The sequence below is a fragment of the Periplaneta americana genome, chromosome 1 (genome assembly GCF_040183065.1).
Source record: "Periplaneta americana isolate PAMFEO1 chromosome 1, P.americana_PAMFEO1_priV1, whole genome shotgun sequence".
NCBI lineage: Eukaryota > Metazoa > Arthropoda > Insecta > Blattodea > Blattidae > Periplaneta > Periplaneta americana.
Genome location: NC_091117.1, coordinates 163,529,957 through 163,555,146, shown reverse-complemented (window position 1 = coordinate 163,555,146; position 25,190 = coordinate 163,529,957). Strand labels below are relative to the sequence as shown.

General features: G+C 36.1%; 1 protein-coding gene across 3 annotated transcripts in view; it reads right to left on the bottom strand.

Moving 5' to 3' along the window:
* Cyfip (Cytoplasmic FMR1-interacting protein Sra-1) overlaps positions 1-25,190 on the bottom strand; it is a 71,368-nt gene that overhangs the window by 6,365 nt on the left and 39,813 nt on the right. For all 3 annotated transcript variants that reach the window (XM_069830605.1, XM_069830621.1, XM_069830611.1), the window contains 8 exons: positions 18,780-18,853; positions 16,108-16,281; positions 11,619-11,850; positions 10,828-11,027; positions 8,127-8,260; positions 5,337-5,528; positions 3,201-3,404; positions 936-1,030 (listed from right to left, as the gene is read on the bottom strand). In XM_069830605.1, coding sequence (XP_069686706.1) covers positions 936-1,030; positions 3,201-3,404; positions 5,337-5,528; positions 8,127-8,260; positions 10,828-11,027; positions 11,619-11,850; positions 16,108-16,281; positions 18,780-18,853 — 1,305 coding nt within the window. The remainder of the gene's footprint in view (positions 1-935; positions 1,031-3,200; positions 3,405-5,336; positions 5,529-8,126; positions 8,261-10,827; positions 11,028-11,618; positions 11,851-16,107; positions 16,282-18,779; positions 18,854-25,190) is intronic.

Here is a 25,190-nt window from a genome sequence, read left to right as displayed (position 1 = left end):
CATCTATGTCATACACTGATCTGTTGTAAGATTTTCATACTGTTTCTAGTTTTAGATACGAAAATCATATTTTTTTAGGGTTAATTGGCAGTGCAATCTGCATCTGAAAATAAGTACTAACTATTGGAAGATGATACTCGTACAATGACCAACTTGAAAAATTTGTTTAAGACATGTTCAAATGTTGCAAGTCTATTTCATGCCACAAACTTAGTGTGACATAGACCTTCCTTGAAAAAGCGAACTTCATATTTTTTTTTTCACCCTAAAAATCTATTACTTTGGATTTGAGCCTATGACACCTAGATTCAGAAACAAGAAGAGAAACACTATATCACTAGCACATGGACGCCTTATAAATGTTTTTACAACTAGATTTATAAGTAGATTACTTTCCAGAACTAATTAGAATTAAATAATATCGTGATTTTCTTTATATGGAAGGAAGAGACTGTTAAGTTCATATTTACGTCACTAGCTCTATGTCACATTATTTTTCAGTTTCAGTTAGGGATGATACAGCAAGAAAGAAGCAGTGGCCAAGGAAACTGAAGTATACAGACAACTGACTGAGCAATGGTTGTTCTATACACAACAAATTGGTATGATATGTGTGGAATGAAGGTAGAAGATGGGACAAATCCAAATGCATGTGGGCCCATTGAGCTGCCTCCAAACTGTTTTACACGTCTGAGAAATGCCAGGTAAGTTTTGTCTGGAGTCTTGTCATTCAGAAACAGGCTTCTTTTATGTGCCATAAACCTACAACACAGGATCACCTGAATTTACTTCCCTTCGAAAGGGAGCTATGTAAAGGGTTTTTATTGACCTTAAAAATTCATCACCTCAGGTGATTTGAACCAGTGAACCTCGAATCTAATGGAAAGCATGGTAACAACTCGAGCATCAAGGATAACACAAAAACGTATACTTACCTTCGGTGTGCCCAGTTTCTCAATATTGGGAACAATCTGCAATGCTGAATATTTTGATTCCAAGCGTTTCTGTTTTGTCTCAGGTTTTTCACCATCTGCATAAAAACAAGAAGTTATTTCATTCACTGAACAAATTGTATTTGACTGTGTAGTAACCCACATGTAAAAACGAAAACACAGCAAACAATCATTTAGACTACCTGTTTTGTAGCTAATTTTCTACTGGATTTCTACTGATTATCATATGAACTAATTTTCAGTAATAAGATAATGTCCTATATGCAATTGTAAATTTTAGTTTATTATAAGTACTGGTGACTGTAAAGTTAATAAAGTACTGTACTGCTGGGTAACTTTCGGTGCTGGACCCCGGACTCATTTCACTGGTATTATCACCTTCATTTCATTCAGACGCTAAATAACCTAAGATATTGATAATGTGTCGTAAAATAACCTACTAAAAAAAAAAGTGTTGTACCTAACATAAAATGGATATAACTAACTTTTACTGTAACTATATTTAGAACTGGGTTTTCGTTGTGGTTAGTGATAAACACGAAATGTGACTGAGAGATGCACCAAATGTGCAGGTTTTATCACAAATGTGACTGGTTTATGATGTAAATTTGTCGTGAATTTTCGCGAAAGCTGGCTGTTTCTGCGAAAAATCTTCATTTCTGCAGTAAAAACGAAAAAAGAACATTTCCTTTTAAATTATTTTTATGAAATATAGTATATTAATTTTTAAGATGTCCACTGCAAATGAACAGAGAGACAAATTATTTGGGAATTGTATTATTCTCGTTAATGGTCTAGGACAACTGATGACTGAGCTTTCGTTAAAACTACAAAAATAAGGCTGTTTCATAAAGAGTACAAATTGTTAGGCCTATTTACAACTGTATTTCGTCATGAATGTTGCAAATATAATGTCGTGTATAAGGTTACAACTAATTAAGATTGTATTGTGTATGACATTACAAAATAAAAAAAATCAGTCAATCACTCTTCTTAATGTATCCAGCTGTTTGCTGACAACATAAAGTCCGCTATAGTCCACTGTAGTCTATTCAGTTGTTGTTGATGGCTGGGCTTTTGTATAAAACTGAGTTAAACAAAAATAAGGTTGTTTTATAAAGGGTACAAATTGTTGTTATTTACAGTTGTATTACGTCACGAATGTTGCAAATATAATGTCGTGTATAAGATTACAACTAATTAAGATTGTATTGAGTGTATGACATTACAAAATAAAGAAATAATAATCATGAAATTACTGTCATATTCTTTTTAGTTGGTTATTTAACGACACTGTATCAACTACGAGGTTATTTAGCATCGATGAGATTGGTGATAGCGAGATGGTATTTGGCAAGATGAGGCCGAGGATTCGCCATAGATTACCTGGCATTCACCTTACGATTGGGAAAAACCTCGGAAAAAAACCCAACCAGTTAATAAGCTCAAGCGCCTGAGCGCAACTTCAGACCGGTAGGCAAGCGCCTTAACCGACTAAGCCACGCCAGTGGCTCTGTCATCTGTTATATTTTTAACCATAAGTACATTTCAACTTTATTTTTCATGAAGAATTCGAAACATTTTCACCAAAAAATCTAGCCCTGGCTATATCATAAATGGTATGTTTTCTACACAAAAATTTTTATTGAATGTAAGGAATCCAGTATATCATATTCAAAAGTTATTTGCTGAATAGAAAATTGAACATAGAAAGTAAGCAAAATAACTAACTGATCAAGCTTGGATTTAGTCCATAAACTTTTGCAAAACAATTAAACATTATATTCCATCAAAATCTGTACAGTAGTAACATCTATTGGAAACAACAGACATTAATGAAGGGGAATTTTTTTTAATTAACTGTAATCCACTGGACTTATTTGCTTTAAAGTGGTAAAAAAATGAGAGTTTAATAAACTTTGGTCCTGACTGATAAATATGATAACTGTATCTATTTAACATCCTTTCACAAACACAGAAGCTACTCACTCACAAATGATTATATGAGGATTATGAAACAATGGTGAACTTATTTAGCTAAGAAATTTTCATCAGATAACAAGTGGAAGTGTTATGTTGTTGTTGTTATTGTTTTCTAATGTCAGGCGTTTGACAATAAAGTCATTTGACCTCTTACACTCCAATATTTTTCAAAGATATTGTCATGATTAGCCACTGAAGAACAGATTTTGAGGTGTTCCGAATCCATTTCTAGTGGAAGTGGTATAATTTAATTTAAAAACATACCTTTGCAGTAGGGTCTGGGCAAAATGTTCTGGAATGGGGCTGCATGTAACAAGTCACACACTTCTTCCTGTGACAAAGCTTGCTCCATCAGCAAGCAGAATAAGATTGTATTCCCAAACTCACGGAAGCTATGGAACAATTCAGTTCGTGCATCTGGGTACTGGACAATGTCATTCAATTGAGCATGGTAATATCCAAGCACACCTGAAAAATTACAGTATGCACTTTAAGAAAAATGGCTTCTGGTGACCTAAAAAGAATTGAAATTACTACATAGAAATCAAAACAAGCAACACAAGACAGAATACTGAAAGATCTCAAGAAAGAAACAATCACACGAAGACAAAACAAGATAAAGAAACTGTAAAAGGGGACAAGAAAACATACAATACTATGTCATCTCAATAGAGAATCCTTTTCATGTATGTTAGATGTGGACTAATAAGATAACTAATTGACTGATTGATTGATCGACTGATTTAGGTTTTTATGGGGTCTAAAGAAGAAACAAATAAGCAAGAAAAACGTATAGTTGAAATGACATTTAATAACATCTGAAATAGTATTATTTTAATAACATGTTTATTTTACAAAAAAGTCAGTTACTTTTGACTCCTTGCTCCTAAGGATAAACCATACCCTCAAATTGCTATAACTGTTCCATAATTTCTTCAGTTACATCATGATGTGTTACGAAACGTTTTACTGTTTCTAAATCAGTAACAACGTCATTAAAGGATGCAAGATTGTTGGAGACAAGCATTGGCAGCTTCGAATTTTCACAAAATTCAAAGTGAGCGCCATCTTAACAAGGCACACGTATTGTATTTTCTTACATTTTCATAGCAAACGTAATTTCGAGGAACACTGATTTAGAATGTATAAATATGAGATTTCGTATACAATCGTATAAGTGTAGAAAACGAATAAACGAAAAATAAATTAACATGAAAAGTATAGGAATTTTGCTAGGACCTCAGAAAGAAATGAATAAGTGTGAAATGTATAAAAGAAGTTTTACTGTATATATATATATATATATATATATATATACACATATATATACACACACACACACACACATATATGGACTTTTTTTTTAACTAATGGCACGTACTTGGCTCTTCGTCATTCACCCATATAAAGCCAGTTGTGTAGACCAATTTACCAACAGTGTCATTGCCCATGGTGTGCCATAGGAGGCTAGTTTACACTACACATGAGATGGGATGGGATCAATTTACCAACAGTGTCATTGCCCATGGTGTGCCATAGGAGGCTAGTTTACACTACACATGAGATGGGATGGGATGGGATGGGATGGGATGGGATGGGATGGGATGGGATGGGATGGGATGGGATGGGATGGGATGGGATGGGATGGGATGGGATGAGATGAGATGAGATGAGATGAGATGAGATGAGATGAGATGAGATGAGATGAGATGAGATGAGATGAGATGAGATGAGATGAGATGAGATGAGATGAGATGAGATGAGATGAGATGAGATGAGATGAGATGAGATGAGATGAGATGTTGATGGAGAAGTGGTAGGATACCACAAGGGAACAGGAGTTCATGGCGAAAAACCCTGTTATGTAGACCATGTGTTTGCACAACACAAGTCATAAACCAAGGATACACTACGGATTGAATCGAAGTCTACAGGACTATGATGAATCCAACACACTGGCCATTGGACTACTATGGTGGCATATAACGATTTTAATTTAAATTGACATAAATTAAGATCCTATGAATAGTAATTATCCATAATGACGACATTAAAGTTTTTGGACAAAACATTTTTTATTTCGAAAACTATAAACTTTTCACTAATATGGTATTAGACTTTTTTGTCGTACTCAATATAACAAAATCGTTCAGTAAAGTTGCAGGGTTATTTCACTTCCACCCTGTATATATTTGCGATGTATTTGACCTCAAATGATGGATCTTAGCACCCCTAGTTTCCAGGTCCGCCATGACAATGAGAAAACGTGAAGTGCGTACATTATTACTTCTATTCATCCTAGTACTACTGTAGAATTTACACGAGTTTTTAAATTAATATATATATATATATATATATATATATATATATATATATATATATATATAAAATGAAGCTTACCTGGAGAACCATAGTCATATCGAGGCAACTTGCAAAGTTTTGGCATTGCTTCCATCAAGGTCTTTGTGAACTGCAATAAATTACCTTGCACCAAACTTTTGACTATTTTCAATAGCTCTTCCATGACGACTGCAATGCCTTGGTATCCCAAAAGACGACACATGGTTCGGAAGTGGGTAGCACCCACAAAACCTATCAGAACAATAATTATATATTACTGTAACACTTGAATGACACTAAACTGAGATCTTTCTTTGCAATGTAACTTGGAATAAAGTATGTGTAGAAAGAAATGGTAGCTTATCAGTGATAACAGGTTTTGATTGGACTTGATCTTTCTTAGCACCAATCCTGTTTCTCTAAAGGGTCAAATCTACAGTCACAAATAAGAGGGAGGGGACATATAGGACTGAAAATATTTTCGGTTGAAATGTGATTCAGAAGAATAGAGAATTCAGTTACAGTACTTTCCTGCCTTCTTCTTCTTCTTTTTTTTTTAAGTAAGTTATTTTACGATGTTTTATCAACATCTTAGGTTATTTAGCATCTGAATGAGATGAAGGTGGTAATGCCGGTGAAATGAGTTCGGGGTCCAGCACCGAAAGTTACCCAGCATTTGCTCATATTGGGTTGAGGGAAAACCCTGGAAAAAACCTCAACCAGATAACTTGTCCCGACCGGGAATCGAACCCGGGCCACCTGGTTTTGTGGCCAGACGCGCTGTCACTCCACAGGTGTGGACTTCTGCCTTCTTAGCTAGGCATACACTTATCTAGCAAAACTGCTTTAAGCAGAAACGTATTGCGAAGAAAACATTTATAAAACTAATATATACAGTATAGCTGGCTAAAAACTGTTACAGCTTTAGAAGAAGAATCCGCAAAAATATGCAATATCTCTCAAACAAACTTACAACTAAATATCCCTTTGCTGTTGAATGCTATATAAAGACAAGGACATTCTGAAAACATCAAACACGGCATTGGAAAATTAAAAGTGCCGTAAGTGATGAAAGAGATGCAGATGCCTACAGCTCAAGAAGAAAGAGAACAAAAAAAGACTGCTTGATATTCAAATAATGTACTTGCATAGAATAAACTTAATTTGTTTTGTTTAATGATCTAAAGGATCACTATCACAGAATTTAAAAACACTATGTATAAAGATCCACTGCAAGTGTTGCAGAAAACTGCATGGATAGCTAACACTTATGTGTGAAATAAATAAAACACTTTCTCTTGACATGTCAGGGTTAACTGAAAGTAAATATAGAGGGTTTAAAGTCATAAATGGTTCTATTTCTCTCACTTTTCCTTAGGAGATTCTATTCTTGACCTCTGGTTCAAGGATTAAAATATTTCCAATCTATTTGTTTCCATCTTCATGATCGCTCTTTGTTCTGTACTACAGTGTCTTTTATTTACTGATATGTTTGTGTGAAAGAAACATAAGCAAAAAATTAATGTGCATACACGTTATTATGCAGTGACTAGCTCTTAGCTGCAGATCCCAGTGACGTCACGAGAAGAAAAGCGGGCTGGGGAGATCTGTACGTTAGCAATACCATCTATTCTAAATACTGTGAGCCCCACTATGCTGTTTTTCCGGTTTCTAAAGAGCTCTGCACGACCTCAGGTCAAGTCCATGGGCCTAGACCATGGACCAGGCCAGACTCAAGTTGAAATTTACTTATGCTTGTCGGCTTCGGGCCAAAGAAACGAAAATATATATTTTTTTTTTCGCGAATTATATACTGATTAAAAAGCAATACGAAGGTTTTAATGCATTCACCTGGCACTCATCCACAACAGTTAACTATTAGTACAGTAAGTTTTTGTTTAGTTCGACTTCATATTCTTAATGGCATTCGTCTCTTCTGCACTCTGTCATAGATACAGAGCATTGATTATTTCTTTACCTGGAAGACTGGGAGATTACTCTTTTTCAAGATCCTACCGGAGCAATAATTTCTAGTAGCTGTACCTGAGCCTGTGGCCCCTGGCTTCTGCTTTATCTCCTAGTCTGCTGACAGTTGCAAAATAAATTTAAGTAGCTCATATTGCTTCTATACCCTGCAAGCGTATGCATACAACCAAATGTTTTGCCTTCAAACCATGGTCAGTGTTTGTGTTACGAGCAGTCCCAGCTCTGCTCAAATTTGCTGTATCATGCTGTACAACATTTTTGCTCTTTGCTCAATTATGCTTAAATTTGCTTAAACAAACTGTACAGAATTTTTGTAATTGTGCTAGACAAATGTGTGGCATTCCTATATTAATCATTAAAAAACATACATATTTAAGCATATTTAAGCAAGAACATTTTCGCTTAAAGCAGTTTTGCTAGATAAGTGTGTGCCCAACCTTATTAGACAAGATTACCTGGTCAAACACTTCGCTTGAAAATGAGCAGTATGTTGTATCTAGAACTTGGAAAATTCAGGTGCTCCAAATTTTGTTTCTGGGTCTGTACTACAAATTAACTGGTTTTCGCACGAGCATAGCAACATTATTGCAATATATTTGAAACACATCATGTCATCCAACAACCAGTTTTCCAACAAATAAAATAATGCTTCCTGCGGACTAGCAAAAACAGAACAGAAAATAAATATATGTGATATTTTTCTGTTGTCTGTCTATGAAGATAGAACCATTAACTAGTTGTGAAATAAGGAAAACTATTTACTACACGACATTACAAACCAGCTACCGAAAGCTTCAAATTTCATATAGGAATGAAGTTCACGATACTGTAAAGAAGAAGACAACAATGAGAGAGAATACATGCCTGTGTATTGTCCGTAGATGGTGCTGTAGGCCAAGTTGAGCTGTTTGCTGCCCCACAAGTAGTGGTGGCCCATCTGTGGAGGTTTATCTCGATGAACTGGTTGTGTGAAAGTGATTCCTCGGCATTTAACAAACCTCAAAGAAAAAAAACACACGAGTAAGGATGTGTTTTTAATTTCATTACACAGTAGTGTGCAAATTAATGCGAACACAATTAGAAATACAAGTTACTTGAATAGGTAGTTTATTATTACCCTCTGGAAACAAACTTTAGTATCGAATATGTCCTTCTTTTGCTTTAATAAGTTCTTTTACATGGTTTGACATAGATCTGACAAGTTTTTCACACATTTCCTTCACTTCACTGTCTTTGAACCAAACATATATTAAACTTGAAATCATGCGTTCCTTCAATGTACAGATTAGTTTTCTCATTTTTCCCTTCAAAATTTCCTAGAAATTTTCGATAGGATTGATGCCACGTGTATTACCTGGCAGTCAAGACAATTTATATATATATATATATATATATTTACATTCCATGGTTATTTTTTATTTGTGGCAAGGTGCAAAGTACTGTTGAAAAATTCCATTACCATTTGGGAAAAGAGATTTCAGAGTTGGTACAATTATTTTTTCCAAAATATCAATGCTTTTAGTTGAATTCACCATTCCATTTATTGGTACAAGTGGTCCTGGCTCACGAATCAAAAATCAATCCCAAAATATTTTTTTCACAGTATATTTTACATGCTAATCAATGTGCTTCAGAGATAAACGCTCACTTTCTGATTTTCGAACATGACGAGGATGTCATCTCTGCATCACAAAATGTGTCTCATCTGTAAAAATAACACTTTTCCATTAATCTTCTGACCAATTTTCAATGCCAGTCTTTTTTTCATTATAACGTCTGTCAAAAGTTGTTTCTTTTGGGGCTGGATTGCTTTTCGACCAGATTCAAGATGTCTACAATGAACCTTAGAATAATGTACATGAACGGCTTCATGGACTACTTCTGCTTCATTTACTACTTCTGCTTCTAAGTCGAAACTAATTAGTCTTGGAGCTACCTTCTATTTTCTCAGTTAAACTGAGTCAACCCTCTTTGTTGTTTTTCTCTTTCTACCACATCTGCCTTTATGCTGAGGTGAAATACTGCCGGATTCGTTATATCTTTTAAGAATTTTGTTGACACAGCCTAAACTGACTCTGTGGCTCGGTATATCCTCTGAGTCATAGAAGTATGCTTACTGAGAGTTACAGTCTTACTTATCTTTTTCCGAGTAATATCCATGATGCATACCAATGAAAATTATGGATATAACTTCCTTCAAATATCCACTACACTGAAAAATAGGTATTTGAAACTTTCTACAATAACATAAGTTAAAATGTAACATGACTGATTAATCAAAGCAGCTGTGCTAACTAGAAGGAATCATTGTTATGATAAGCAGTGTTAGCAAACGTAAAAAATAAAAAGTCTTCAAAAAGAAATGTGTGTGTTTCCAATGCCTACCCACTTCACTTGTGTGCTTAGGGTTCCGCATACTGCACATAGATGGCAGAACTGTGACCCATTTTCAAGTTGCACACCACTTCAGTGCGCCACATTGTGCATGATGTGTATCTGTGCGAAGAGTTATTTCGTGTACTAGGGTGCGTGTATGTTAAGTGTTCGTGTAAATGTAGTGTAGGGAATGAGTGAGAATGATGATGATGAGGAAGGGAGAAGGGGAAACCCGGTGCTGGCATGTAGCCTACTCCTGTCGAATAGCACCAAGCGCCAGGCTTAACATGTTCATATTAATTTTCACACTACTGTATATTAATATACTGATGTGTAAATGACATTTTGTATGTCTGATTGATCAGAAATACGTAACAATCTTCAGAAAGGAATCAACTCACAGAATACCGAAGTGAAGAAAACGTCGTTAATTTTTAATCTCATTAAAATTAACAAATCATTCTTCACAGTTACTCTTCATATCAAATATACAGAGTTCAATTTTGTGAGGAAAAGTAACTTCAAAATATAACATGAACACAGAAAAGTTGTATGGTTGGGTTAGCTTCTCCACCCCTCCTTCCTTCCAATTTTCTTTTTTTCTGTGTATCTGTCTTCAAATTCTACATTAGACGAAACTGTTGAGTTTCACTGATGTATGAGAGCTAATTTCACTTTTGTTCGCACAATGAAGATTTTTACAAAAATTTTACTGTAATGATAAGAGATAAATAAAACTACATCTCCAAACTAAAATAAAGCAAGATTTTTAATAATAATGGAAATAGGCTATATATACAGAACCAAATCTATCACATTTATGCAACTAGAATGGTAGAACTTCCTAATCAATAAAATGTTATTTTATCATTATTGCTGTTTCTGTTACTGATGCTGCTGTTGATGATAATAATAAAACAGCTATTACTATAATGGTAACGAACAAAATTAAGAAAAACAGAATACCTAGAATAGCAGAAATACATACCAAATGATAACAAACGTAGAAAGAAAGACTATTTGAAGAAGTCAAACCAGACATAATAAGAGCTAAATCGTGACTGATTGATTGGATGATTGTTTGATTGATGATAATGGTGAAGAAGGGCACTGAGTGACAAGAGAAGTCATGAGACTGACAGAAAATTACAAATAATGTCAGTAAAATATAAGCACACAATTATTATACCTGTTTGTTGCTGCATTGTAGCAGTAGTTCGGCAGAAAATCGTAATTGAGTTCCCAAAAAACATGCAGAGTGATGCGGCCATATGGAGCCAGCACATTGTGGTTAGCTTCTCTGAACATGGCATCATAGTCATCCAAGGCAAGATGCTTTGACAGTAACTTGTGACACAAGCGATTGACCTGGAGTAGCCCATCTAATTCCTGGAATGGAAATTATGAGAGCTAAAAAAATCTAATGACATCTCTATTCCATTATCCTAGTTATTTCTGAAATATGACGGATATTCACATTCCTAAAACACAGAACCTATTGCATATGAGACACCTACAGGACATTCTTGACCAAAGAAAATAATTAACGCCTAACAATGATAGCTTGCTTCTTTTTCTGGTGAAAAGAAACTTTGTTCTTGTGGTCAAATATTCCATAATGAAATTACAGTCTCCTATATAAGGTGACAGCAACAATCAAAGTAATTTCTTTGTATTACGTTTCAAAGGAATGATTCTGGTAACCCAAACAACTAGACCTATTTTTATATGATAAAAACACCAAAAATACTCATCAAAACTCATAAAAACTTCAAATGTCAAACTACGCAGGTATTTGCAGGTCAGTAATTATTATTTTGAGTGTACTAAATTTAGTCAAAATCAGTTTTTGTCATTAAAGGAAACAAACACTCCATGACCTCACAAAGACACAAGAATCTCGTTATGGTTAGATTTCTCTACTAAAAGCAGTACAATGAAATTAAAAACTTTAACATGAAATGGCATAAATGACCATACCACTATTCCTGTGATATCACCAGCTTCAAACTTGCTGACTGCCAGATCCAATGACTTTTGCATATCAGCATTGATGCGCTGTGTGATCAGCTTGTTGAGGTCAATGGACCGACCCAGCAGCTGGACATGTCTCTGCTTCAAAAGTGTCTCATATCTGTTTGCCCGTGGATAAGGTAATAGGTATGTCCCCAAGGCAACACACTCCACCCGGAAACGTTTATCAAGCAAAATACTGTAAAGAAAAAATGACAGTGCTACTATTCAACTTTGTCATTAATTCCTCAGCTTCAATTAAAAAAACTGCCGTGATACAGGCTGACTAGGATTAAAGTACCATAACTGTAATATATCGAAAAGTACTGTTGAAGATTTCATATTTGACAGATTTACTTCTAAACATAACACAATACATTTTGGTACATCTGGATAATAAATGACAGCCATTGTGCAACGAAAACAGGTTGGAATGGGGACAAAGTCGACATTATTTATCATGTATTATATTTTTAGTATTTTTTAAATTGGTTATTTTACGATGCTTGAGGGAACCAGTTGCAGAAGACACAGCCCTGCAGTATATATTGACTACACACCAACTCTTGTTACTAGCAACAGGCATCTATAATGAATACTGGTCAAAATACCCCTCATTTCTCGTGAAAAAACAACAACTGAATAGACTTCAGTGGACTATAGTGGACTTTATGTTGTCAGGAAACAGCTGGATATATTACGAAGATTGATTGATTTATTTATTTTACGATGCTTTATCAACTGCTGTGGTTATCTACCATCTGAATGAAATGAAGATGATAATGCCAGCGAAATAAGTCAGGGGTCCAGCACCTCCTACAGTGCACCAAGGGCAATGCCTATGGACAGCTAAAAGAGCTACAGCTTCGATGCATTGCCCACAGATGGAGACACTTGGGTCAATGACAGAAGGCAAATTCCCGCCATTAAATAAAATGTAAAAAAATTAATAGACAGACACATTATGCGGAAGGTTTTTCTATACTACACTATACATTATTCTAGAAGGAGAATTCTTCTAGATTTGTAATCTTCATCTTACAATGTTTGGTGACGTATACACGTCCGTTGATGTGACATATTAATGAATTTAAATACTATTATATGTCACCAAACATCGTAAGATGAAGATTACATTTGTATAGTTTCTTTCAACCCATAAGCAGTGCTGACTAGATCAGACGCTATGGACAGTACTCTATAACAGAGTCGCCAGTATGAAAGGATAATTCCAAGCCTTTGGCGTGAGACGAACTCGATAGCTCAGTGGTAGAGCGCCTGACCGGAGAACAGGAAGTCGCAGGTTCGATTCCCGCTCGAGGTTGTGAAATTTTTCTTTCATACCATGGCATGATTGTGACTATAATAGTATTTAAATTCATCTTCTAGATTTGTATCACATCTGAAAAATCAATCTTGTTAATGGTAGAGCTAAGCATTTCAAATGGGTTTGAAGCAGGTAGTAATTTTTAAATTGCTATTAAATTCTTATTTCATTGGAGCTCCTTTATTGTATAAGTTTCACTTACAATACACTGTGTATGTGCAGTAAACAAGACCCCCTGTATATATACTACTTGTGGACAGTCATGTGAAATTGTTGCCTACATGCAGATAATACCAGTAATGTATTTAGTATAACAAAACTGATATTAAAATATTCTCCCATAACAATGAGAAAAATGTAAATGCTTCATATATACTGTGTCCTGTTTTGAGGGATCGAGAAATAAATGCTAATTTAAAATATAAATAATGGTTTTATAACATAACTTTTTGTACAACTTGATGTAAAAACTCTTCGAGTTTTGGATAATGGTCAGTGAAACTCGATGTGTGCGCCTCGAGCTACCCTGAAGACATCTAAAAGGTACTCACCTTCTGCCTAGTATTCCATAACATTTGTGGAGTGATTAGCGCAGCTGCATTTATAATGCGTTGTCTCAGTTTTTCCAAAGTGCCAACTGTACCACGTTGGTACACAACATTCGTCATAAAGCCCCAGAAAGAGGTCAATGGGTGTCAAGTCGGTTGACCTAGGTGATCAGGCAAGGGTTCTTCTCTTCTGATCAACCTATTGTGAAAGTTTTCATTCAAGAAGCCACACACTGCTCCATAGGAATGGGGTGGAGCCCCTTGTTGCTGAAAACCGATCCTGGGGGAGTTCATCAACAACAAAAGTTCTGCACATATCCAGATACACATTCCCTTTTATTGTCGCCTCGATGAAGGAGAATGGTCCAATGACGGAATGTTCTACTGAATGGTGCCAGGCTTGTTTTCACGATAAATGTTAGTGTGCATGCGCATTAACATGCAACTGTTTTTAAACCATTGGTGCATAAACTTGGACAGTTTCGGTATCTTGTCAGATGTAAATCAAAACAATATCTTCATCTGATTTTAAATGGTTAGCATTTATTTCTCGACCCCTCTAAGCGGCACACGGCATATTAGTTAATGTACACAAAAAGAGCCCTCATATGAGATTTTATAATAATTATTGTTGTGACTCTACGCATATTTATGCACTGCTGAATGTGTTAATGCATCAAATCAGAATCACACTAATATCACAGTCTACTATACAGGGTGTTTAAAAAATATGGGGCATAATTTCAGGTATGTATTTCCCACATGAAGACAAAATAGTTCATTACAACATGTGTCCGGAAATGCTTCATTTCCGAGTTATGGCCTTCACAACATTTAAATTCACCGGAACGTTTTTCTTTCCACAGGTCGTTGTCATTACAGAAGATGTTCAAAATGTCCACCTCCTGCTTGACTACAGACCTCACATCGATGTATCATTGACCTGCGAACACGATCCCAAACTCCAGGAGTATTGCGTATGTCCTCAGAACATGCCACAATTCGATTCCGAAGGGATTCCAAATCAGACACCGGAGACGAATAAACCAATGATTTTAAATGGCCCCACAAGTAGAAATCGAGAGGGTTCAGATCAGGTGAGCGTGGAGGCCAAGCAATTGGGCCACCTCTACCTATCCATCGATCAGGAAACCTTCGATCCACGTACCGGCGAGCCGTACGACTGAAGTGTGCAGGAGCGCCATCATGCAAGAAGTGAATGTGTTGACGATTGATAAATGGAGTGTCTTCTAAAACATGAGGTATGGTGTTTTCCAGGAAGTTTGTGTTCGCCTGCCCCGTAAGTCTGTTTACAAGTACATGGGGTCCAACTAATCGATCACCAATGATACCGGCCCACATGTTGAGGGAGAACCGCACCTGGTGATGAGATGGAACAGTTGCACGTGGGTTTTCATATGCCCATACATGCTGATTGTGGAAATTTGTTATGCCATCTCATCTGTAAATAATACTAACGCAGGAAAGTTCGGACTTACACCACACTGCTGCAAGAACCATTGACAGAACCTAACTCGTGCAGGGTAATCTGCTGGTGACAAGGCCTGTACACGTTGCAAATGATAAGGATACAATTGATACTCTTTCAACAGTCTCCAGACAGTCGTATGTGGAACATTGACTTGCAATGCTACCCTTCGTGTGCTGATAGAAGGAGTCATGTTCACAGCCTCCAGAAGCTCCTCCTGTACTTCTGGAGTTGTAGATCTTGGTCGTCCCCTTCCCAAACCAGGAGAGTTAAATTTTTCATACTCGCACAGACGGTAATGGAGACGTACAAATGTCTTCCGATCTGGACAATGTCGCTGTGGGTACCTCTCCTGGTACAAACGACGAGCCAGCGCAGCATTGCCGTCCGCCTTACCGTACATGACGTGTATCTCTACCAGCTCTTGATTTGAATACATGTCACACAGTCTAACGCCTACACAACACTGAATGTAACCTTTGCCTCGGAATGAACTGTCAGAGTGCCTTCTTAATGTCTCCTTTGACGGCAACGACCTGCGAAAAGAAAAACGTTCCGGTGAATTTCAATGTTGTGAAGGCCATAACTCGGAAATAAAGCATTTCCGGACACATGTTGTAATGAACTATTTTGATTGTCTACATGTGGGAAATACATACCTGAAATTATGCCCCGTATTTTTTAAACACTCTGTATACAGTCACGAAACTTGAGTTTTGAGGGTGCGAGAAACAATAGACTGTGACGGTACTATTTTGCAGTGCCTGTAATGAGGCGATATTAGCGATCCTAGTGGTGAGCAACTATCTAATGTTTGCATATTTACTACGTATTGAGCTTTGTGACTGTATATACTAGACTGTGCTAATATCATCAGCAATATTCAGCCTCATAAAGAGAAAATGTTAAGCAAGGTATCAAACAAACTTTGAACACCTATTTTCTCAAACCAGCATATTTTGAGATAGGCTCCATTTGCATAGAACTCAATTACAGTAGTTTTTAAGAGATATCCAAATGTTCTCTAATTTTATGAATTGCCGAATATTCATATTATCATGTGTATACGAGTGCACACACACACAACATTACCTTGCAGCTAATTGCTTATAATGAGCGAAGATCTGTTCACTGAGCTTGTAGACGAACTGGTCGAAGCAAAGGTTCACTTCAGCTTCCACCTCATCATAGAGGAACTGCTTACGGAACACAGTGAGAGCATATACTGCACTGTCATTGTATAGGTCCAAGGGGTACAGCACATATCTGTAACATTAAGTACTCACATTCAAACCTGTACTAACGTGAGTTAAAAACAAATTATTTTTTGGATTAAAGTGCACCATTTGAAATTGTCAATGGGCAGAAGATTACCAATCCTTCAGGATGCAGTTGGCCAACTCTTCACTCATCATACACAGAATGTATATGTACCATTGCAGTCCCTCCCGGAAATCCAAATGGGAGACTATTACTCCAGAATTTTTATTTCAACAGCAGTTTACAACCATTTATTAACAGACACCACAGTTTTGTAAGTTGGTGGTTGTATCATTTTTCCTCAATCCCCATATGGTATGGTGAGTTGGTCAATGGGCCCATTAGCTCTAGTTGGAAGGATTGTTATGGCAAGTCCACCAACAATATTCCCATCTGCCACATAAGGAACGTTCCACTGCCATAGCAGGTCAGCAATGAACATTTTTACTACAACATTTCCTCTGTAGTATATGAAATGCTTACGTCACCATGACTTGGTCCCCATAGTCTTATTAGTAGAAACAGGTTGCATCACGAGAAGGTGAGGGTGAGATATGAACAGGATAAGGAACATCTGAAACATTTATATTTTGATGTACCGAAGTACATATGATATTTCCACGCAGATATTCTGCGTCATCACATGATGAAAGAGAGATGGAACGGAGAAAAATTCTCTCCGGCGCCGGGATTTGAACCCGGGTTTTCAGCTCTACGTGCTGACGCTTTATCCACTAAGCCACGCCGGATACAATCCCGACGCCGTTTAGAATCGTCTCAGATTAAGCTCCATCTCTTGGGTTCCCTCTAGTGGCCGCCCTCTGCACTACGTCATAGATGTCTATGAACGCAGGACCGAAGTCCATACATGTGTTGAGGTGCACTCAGATGAGTGACTGTTTGGCCGGGATCCGACGGTATGGGCGCCGTCTTTAAATCACAAAGTGATTTATTACGCATATCATATATATTTTGATGTACCGAAGTACATATGATATTTCCACGCAGATATTCTGCGTCATCACATGATGAAAGAGAGATGGAACGGAGAAAAATTCTCTCCGGCGCCGGGATTTGAACCCGGGTTTTCAGCTCTACGTGCTGACGCTTTATCCACTAAGCCACGCCGGATACAATCCCGACGCCATTTAGAATCGTCTCAGATTAAGCTCCATCTCTTGGGTTCCCTCTAGTGGCCGCCCTCTGCACTTCTCCGTTCCATCTCTCTTTCATCATCTGAAACATTGCCCAAACACTCCAGAATTTTCAGGATATTACCTTCAAATATTGGGAAGCAAGAAAGAGAATAACTTCACTTTCAACTCTTCAGCATTAGATACATACATTATTCATCATACAGTAATAGTCGAAAGGGGTGTTTTTTTTTTAATTGAGTTGAGTGTTCAGGATATGATGTTGGTGCGTTTTTGTATGTTTATAAATTTCATATTGTTCTAGGGTGTCAAGTTTCTTTTCGAACAATCATGAACAAACCCCACCACAACAGGAAACCAGAAGATAGCGCCCAATCTCCACTAGGCTTTGGACAATGAAGCACAAGACTTCGAAACTAGTCAGCCAAATTGGAAATTTAATCAGTGATATACAAGTTTTAAAAGTGTATATATAAAAATAAAAAACATAAATATTATTAAAGAAAATGACCACGGCTTCATAATAACTATGTATTTTCCGTGAAATCCGCAAATCACACTTTTATGGTTATTAGTGTTATAAAGGAGAATATATAAAATAAAATGAATCCTATATTAATGTAAATGTTGTACATAATAAATTTTCAAATGTCCCAAGGACTAAGGAACACACGGACTCAGAACAGATTAAAATTTCAAAAATGAAATATTCCTAAATGGAAGACGAATCTGGGTGAAACTTAAAATGGAAAGAATTAAGGGAAAGAAGGAGGGTAGGGGAGGGGAAAAAATATAAATGAAAAGCCGAAAAGGAAACTCAAATGATTAACAATAAAATACCTTTGCAATGTAGTTTCCTTTAGTTCTTCATGCTGTTCTTTATTTATCTAACAGCATCAGTGTCGTAGAAGATTGGATGTGCAATATTGGTAAATATAAAGGAGTAATTTAACTTCTACTGAACATAAATAATATAAAGTGTTCACATTTATGATAATATGAGCGCAATTTTCACACTTACATATAGTTCAATATTTTCTTTGTGGCATTTTAAATATACGTCAACTTTTTACTTGATTCCAAATTTATAAGTACACATTATTCTGAACTATTGCAATGCCATTATTTCATCCCAGTTCAAGAATAATTTCATTATTGATGTGAGTAGGTTTAAACAGTAGTGTTATAAACTATTTATTCTCCCACAAAGTATGTACTTCATGCTACCAGACACGTCAGTTAAACAAAGATAAAGAAAAATGTAAATATATCTATCCCTTTTAATTACAGTTCAGAAGCTAGGACTGTTTGCTCATAAAGATTGCTGACAATTGCTATACTGCTACTTACTCCATCATGGATGGCTCCTTTGTTCGAAGAATATGATCAGTCAGAATCCAAGGCATTGACATCTCAATTGGAAACTGGAATGAAAAATTTATATACAGTAAATAATAAAATATTTGTTTCGCTACAGAGAAATTATTTCGTAATTCAACATTCAAGTTAAATACATTCATTACAGCTACGTCAATGTGTAAGCCCGAGATTGTATAAAAATACTGCCAATAATATTCTATACCACAAACGAACAAAACCCACAAATCTAATGCTATAAAAACAACAGTTTACATCGCATCTATATCATCTCTGGACTTTCCAACCTTTCCAATAATGTGGTGTGCATAAGTAAAAATAATATAAAAATTACTTTTCATTAACAAAAATTTAACTAGGCAACAGATTGTATTTTTTATGCAGAGGATTCCCATTATCTGGCTTATAATGTTTAAGAGACTTGAAAGCAAAAGGAAACATAGCAAATGGTACGATTGTTCCCTTGAAGCTTAAAGAAGTCCTTACAGTTTGACTAAAGAGTTAAAGTGTAAATCAACTTCTTTCTTGTTAATAACAAACATTTTCATTCTACACAATTAAATAATTTTATAATACGATAAAGAAACTAGTTTGAAATTTGAACTGCAATATGACAAGATGATTTATGAACGTAGACATTATGTGATTAACCTTGTAGCATGAGTCTCAAAAATCACTGCAAATATTATTCCAAATGTGTGTACGGAATTGGTACAGTATTACTTGAATCTCTAGTATTTGTAAAGCTGTATTTTCCATTGGTGTTCAGAGTTTCATTTGCTTCCTTGTTTATGGGATTGAAAATCATTAAATATATGAAAATGTTACATTAGTATCTGTTCTAAAATGCTTCCAATATACGTTTGCTCAACACAGATAAACAAAAGAATGCTATATATACATGCCTTAAACTAGGGCTAGGCAAACTATGGCACATGGGCCACAACTACCCATCCAGAAGCGAAAACCCCAATGATACTTTTTAAAGCATGGGCATAATCCAATAACTTGCTGAACTATCAACTCAAAAATACTCCACAGTTGATCATATTTTCTACTAATTCAACTACGGAACAATGAAATGATGAACTTTAATAATTTATTAGAATGTTTGCCCATCCCTGCACAAAGCACTTAAGTTTTAAATGGCACACACATGAAGCAGTGCAAGAACTTGCAAACAAATGGGATAATGACTGTTGCTATAGTGATCATGCCTCACCCAAATTACCTGAGCCAAACAAAGCAATGAATTTGTCCGTCTTAACTAAACCAACAAAACAATTCACTAATCTTGAGCTCATATACAATAAATGACTTCAAGTTATGGCAGTGTCCAAGAACATCAAGATAGCAAAAATCTGAGCATTAAAATTTAGGTGAAACGAGCGTTGAGCGGATTCCGCCGATTTTGGAATAGACACCGACGTACTTGAACTGCCAACATAGAAAACAAAAAATCACACTCAATCGCTTTTACCTTCATCTTGACGGGATAATAAAAGCCTAAACTAACCTAACCTAAGTGCGTCGGTGTCTATTCCAAAATCGGCGGAATCCGCTCAACGCTTGTTTAACCAAAATTTATTTCACTACAAGAAAACATTTTGAAGTCACTTTCTGCACGCACATACACACTATGATGTAAGAGTTTTCATTCATAAATTTTGTATTAAGCACTACCAGTATTCTACGAAGTAAAAACATTACAACATTTTGACAATAAAATTATGTTTCTGTGAAAACGAAGTACCTTAAAAAGTAGCAGCATACATAGGAATCAGCACAATCAGTGATTAACAGCAAAGTTATAGTTAATGAGGTTCAATAGCAATGGGTAAAAAATAAACGATTTCTGAAACACTGAAATTCATGGCTTTAACTACTACTCCACTGAAAAACAAAATGACAGAAAAAAACCAATATAGTTTCTTGAAAATTAAAACAAGTCCAAAGGCTGAGATCATAAGTCATACACTTACTGAACGTCATATTATTAGAAATTATGGATTGAGTCACTTTAAACATATAAAAAATACATGTACTATTACAAAAATATATTTATTTATACATATCAGAAGTCAAACCATTAAGATGGTCCAGAATTTTGTGAGATACGCTCTATTTGTCAAAATTAGGACACATACTCTATTTACATCCTATGCATATATGTAAGACTATGTACGAAAATGCTCAGGCGTAAGTGCATGTCTGTCTGAATAATATGTATGTTTATATGTCTTTAGGGAAATGAAGAATGAGAAAGCAACAGGAGTTGATGGAATCCCCAATGAATTAGTGGAATGTTTGGGTGAAGACAAGAAAGAAATTGTATCATTATGCAACGAAATAATAAGAAAGGTGAATGGCCTGAAGATTTTACGGAGACAGTGTTGCTGCCAATTCCGAAGAAGAATAATGCCAAGAAATGTAACAAATTCAGGGCTATCAGCCGGATATCGCACTCAGCGAAGATCCTCCTGCGAATACTGAATCAACATTTATATTCTAAGATGGAAGGACAGTTGGAAGAAGAGCAGTTTGGCTTCAGGAAGAGAAAAGGTACGAGGGATGCAATTGGACTGCTACAATCGGCAAAAGATACCTGGAGAAGATAAAGAAATGTATATAGCATTTGTAAACCTAGTACAGGTGTTCGACATAGTGGATTCAAACAAACTGATGGAGATCCTGAAGAAAACAGGTGTGGATTGGAAAGAGAGAAGGTTATTCTGTAACCTTTATATGAAATGAGTCAAAGTCAGAATAGGAGAAGAAATGTAAAAAGGAAGTGAAATTGGGAGAGGAGTATGACAAGGATGCCCTTTATCACCTACCCTGTTCAACATCTACTTGGATCATTTAGTCAAGAACTGTTTTCAGAACATGGGAGATGTGATAGTAGGAGGAAGAAGAATAAAGTGCATAAGATTTTCTAATGATATGGCGTTGTTAGCAAAAGAGACAATGCTAAGAGATATGCTTGCTTACTTACTTATAACTTTTAAGGAACCTGGAGTTTCATTGCCACCCTCATATAAGCCCTAACCTATTCAAGATTAATCCAATCTCTAACATCATAACCCGCTTGTCTCACATCCATTTTTATATTATCCCACCATCAAAATCTCGGCCTCCCCGAAGGTGTCTTTTTCCCTCCAGTCTCCCAACTAACACTCTATATGCGTTTCTGGATTCGCCCATATGTGTTACATGTCCTGCCAAACTCAAACATCTGAATTTAATGTTCCTAATTATATCAGGTGAAGAATACAATGCGTGTAGTTCTGTGTTGTGTAACTTTCTCCATTCTCCTGTAACTTCATCCCTCTTAGCCCCAAATGTTTTCCTAAGAACCTTATTCTCGAACACCCTTAATTTCTGTTCCGCTCTCAAAGCCAGAGTCCAAGTTTCACAACCATACAGAACAACCGGTAATATAACTTTTTTATCAATTCTAACTTTAAGATTTTTTGACAGCAAACTGGATGACAAAAGCTTCTCAACTGAATAATAACAGGCATTTCCCATATTTATTCTGCGTTTAATTTCCTCCCGAGTGTCATTTATATCTGTTACCATTGCTCCAAGATATTTGAATTTTTCCACCTCTTCGAAGGATAAATTTCCAATTTTTATATTTCCATTTTGTACAATATTCTGGTCACGAGACACAATCATATACTTTGCCTTTTCGGAATTTACTTCCAAACCTATCGCTTAATTTGCTTCAAGTAAAATTTCCATGTTTTCCCTAATCATTTGTGGATTTTCTCCTAACATATTCATGACATCCGCATAGACAAGAAGCTGATGTAACCTGTTCAATTCCAAACCTCCTCTGTTATCCTGAACTTTCCTAATGACATAATCTAGGGCGAAGTTAAAAAGTAAGAGATATGCTACTGGAGCTAAATGACAGCTGTGAGCAGTATGGAATGAAGATAAATGCAAACAAGATGAAGACCATGGTTGTCGGAAGAAATATAAAGATAAATGTGCAAATACTAAATGAGGCAGTAGAGTAGGTGGACAGCTTTAAATACTTCGGTGTACTATAAGCAGAACATGAGCTGCTGCTAGAGGATAGCAATGGCAAAGGAAGTTTTTAATAGAAATAGAGCATCTTCTGCGGACCTCTGAAGAAAGAACTAAAAAAGAGACTAGTGAAGTGCTTTGTGGTGGAGTATGACATTGTATGAATCAGAAACATAGACATTACAATGAAGTGAAGAGAAGCAACCAGAAGCATTTGAAATGTGGATATGGAGAAGAATTGAGCATGTGAAACGGACAGACAGAACAAGAAATGAAGCTGTGTTAGAAAGAGTGGGTGAAGAAAGAAAGATGCTGAAACTGATCAGGAAGAGAAAAAGAAATTGATTTCAATAGAAATAGCTGTACACGTTTTGAGAAGAGAAAGACAACATGATGTAAAATTATGACAAATGAGAATTTATTAAAGCAGAGAATGTATATTTATCATAACAGCATATTGTTTCCATTGATAATGGAAACATTTTACGGTGAATGAAATTATAAAAATTAATATTATACAATACAATAAAGTAATTAAAGATGAATGACACTTTGATAATGATGATCATACAGATAGCCGGAAATAAAATACATGGTACCAAAAGTTAGTAACTCTGTGCTGGGAAGAGGACTTGAGGTAGCTGTAATGCGACCTTGGTGCTGGAAGAGAACAGTCACATTGCATGGTGATATACAATGGCTCTAAGAATTCGTAAGAAGGGTTTGGATGAGGAGCATTATTTTCGGTCACACGAGACCAGCCAGTCAGGAGACCCAGTGTGAAAGGTAGGTTTCAATTTTTTGAAGGATTCCATAAAACTCCACCAGCAAAGTGAACAGTGCTGTTGTTTGCAAAAAAAAATTAAACAAATTGCATCAGTTCTTTGTCAACGAAAATATCGTTCTGGAAGAATACATATATCCACAGACAATGAGCATGCAAGTATAGTGCTTGATAAGATTCTTCAATCACCAATTTCTTTTTTATTTTTTTAGTAAACTTTATTATACAATTATGTATAATACAATTGTGCTTAAAAATTATAAATACTGTGCTATAAAAGCACACAAGAAACATGTATGGAGGTTGCAGTCCTATGACTGTCCTCTGGCAATATGTGAAATAAAACAAAAATATTAATCTTCAAACAACAGATCTGAGTGTCTTTTTCAATCACCAATGAGAAGTATTGTGAAACGCGCACATCTGTACAAGCACTTACTTGTTCCTGAATTGGGAGCATATTGTATATATGTCGCCCATCAGTTACAAGAGATGGACAAGTTGCAAAGGCTTACGTTCTGTGTTCGCATTCTGGCAAAAATATATGAAGATGCACTTTTTTCGTCAATATTTGGATTTCTGATGAATCCCATGCTATGTTGGAAGGTTACATGAATAGATGTTTTCTCTATTTTGAACAACCTATTGAAATTATTGCACGTCCCCTACATCCTGAAAAAATTATTGTCTGGTGTGTCTCACAGTTTTTAAGTAAACATTTTCACGTGCATAGTACCTAGATGAAATGACTCTTAGATATGAAAATCTGTGCAGTTGCTTATGTAAAAAACGATTGGAAACAGGCAAATAGATAAACATGTTCGCGTAGGCTTCCGCGGCTGGTGTACATGGTCTGTGGATAAGCTTCGGGGCTTCTACCGCGTTGTCTTGGTGTTGGTGGCTGACGTTTCGACCACTGTGTTGTGGTCATCTTCAGAGCAGTTGGATAACTGCTGGATATCCAACTGGTCTGAAGATGAAAACAACACAGCGGTCGAAACGTCAGCCACCAACACCAAGACAACATGGTAGAAACCCCGAAGCTTATCCACAGGCCAAATAGATAAACAGCATGCCAAAAACTTTCAGTGTCAGGGATGCTGAAAACGTGTACAGCTCATGCATTTTGTCAAGACACTCGCGATGTGCAGTACATGAACATTGTTTCTGTAGAGGGGGTAGGAGTAGAAGGGAAGGTCGGGCGTGTGTATACCGAGTTCAAGGCAAAGAGTAACCCATTCCCCTATAATTCGTAAGTAGACTCATCTGATCTCATGCACAGCTCTGTAGGAAGAGTGACAAAATGCATGAGCTCTATTTTCGTAAGTACAGGATAATCTATTTTTGTAGCATCAAAATATTTTTCTATATTTCGTATAATGAGAAAGTAATGAAAACAATTACATGATAAAACTAGTAAGTAGATTGTAACATTCTGAAAACAATTTGTATTACTTATTTTCATTGTAATCTAAAATAAACATATTATGTAAAGCTCTCTATTCACAATTCAACCTTTTATAAGATTTACAACACAGTATCATGTTACTAAACTACGCACT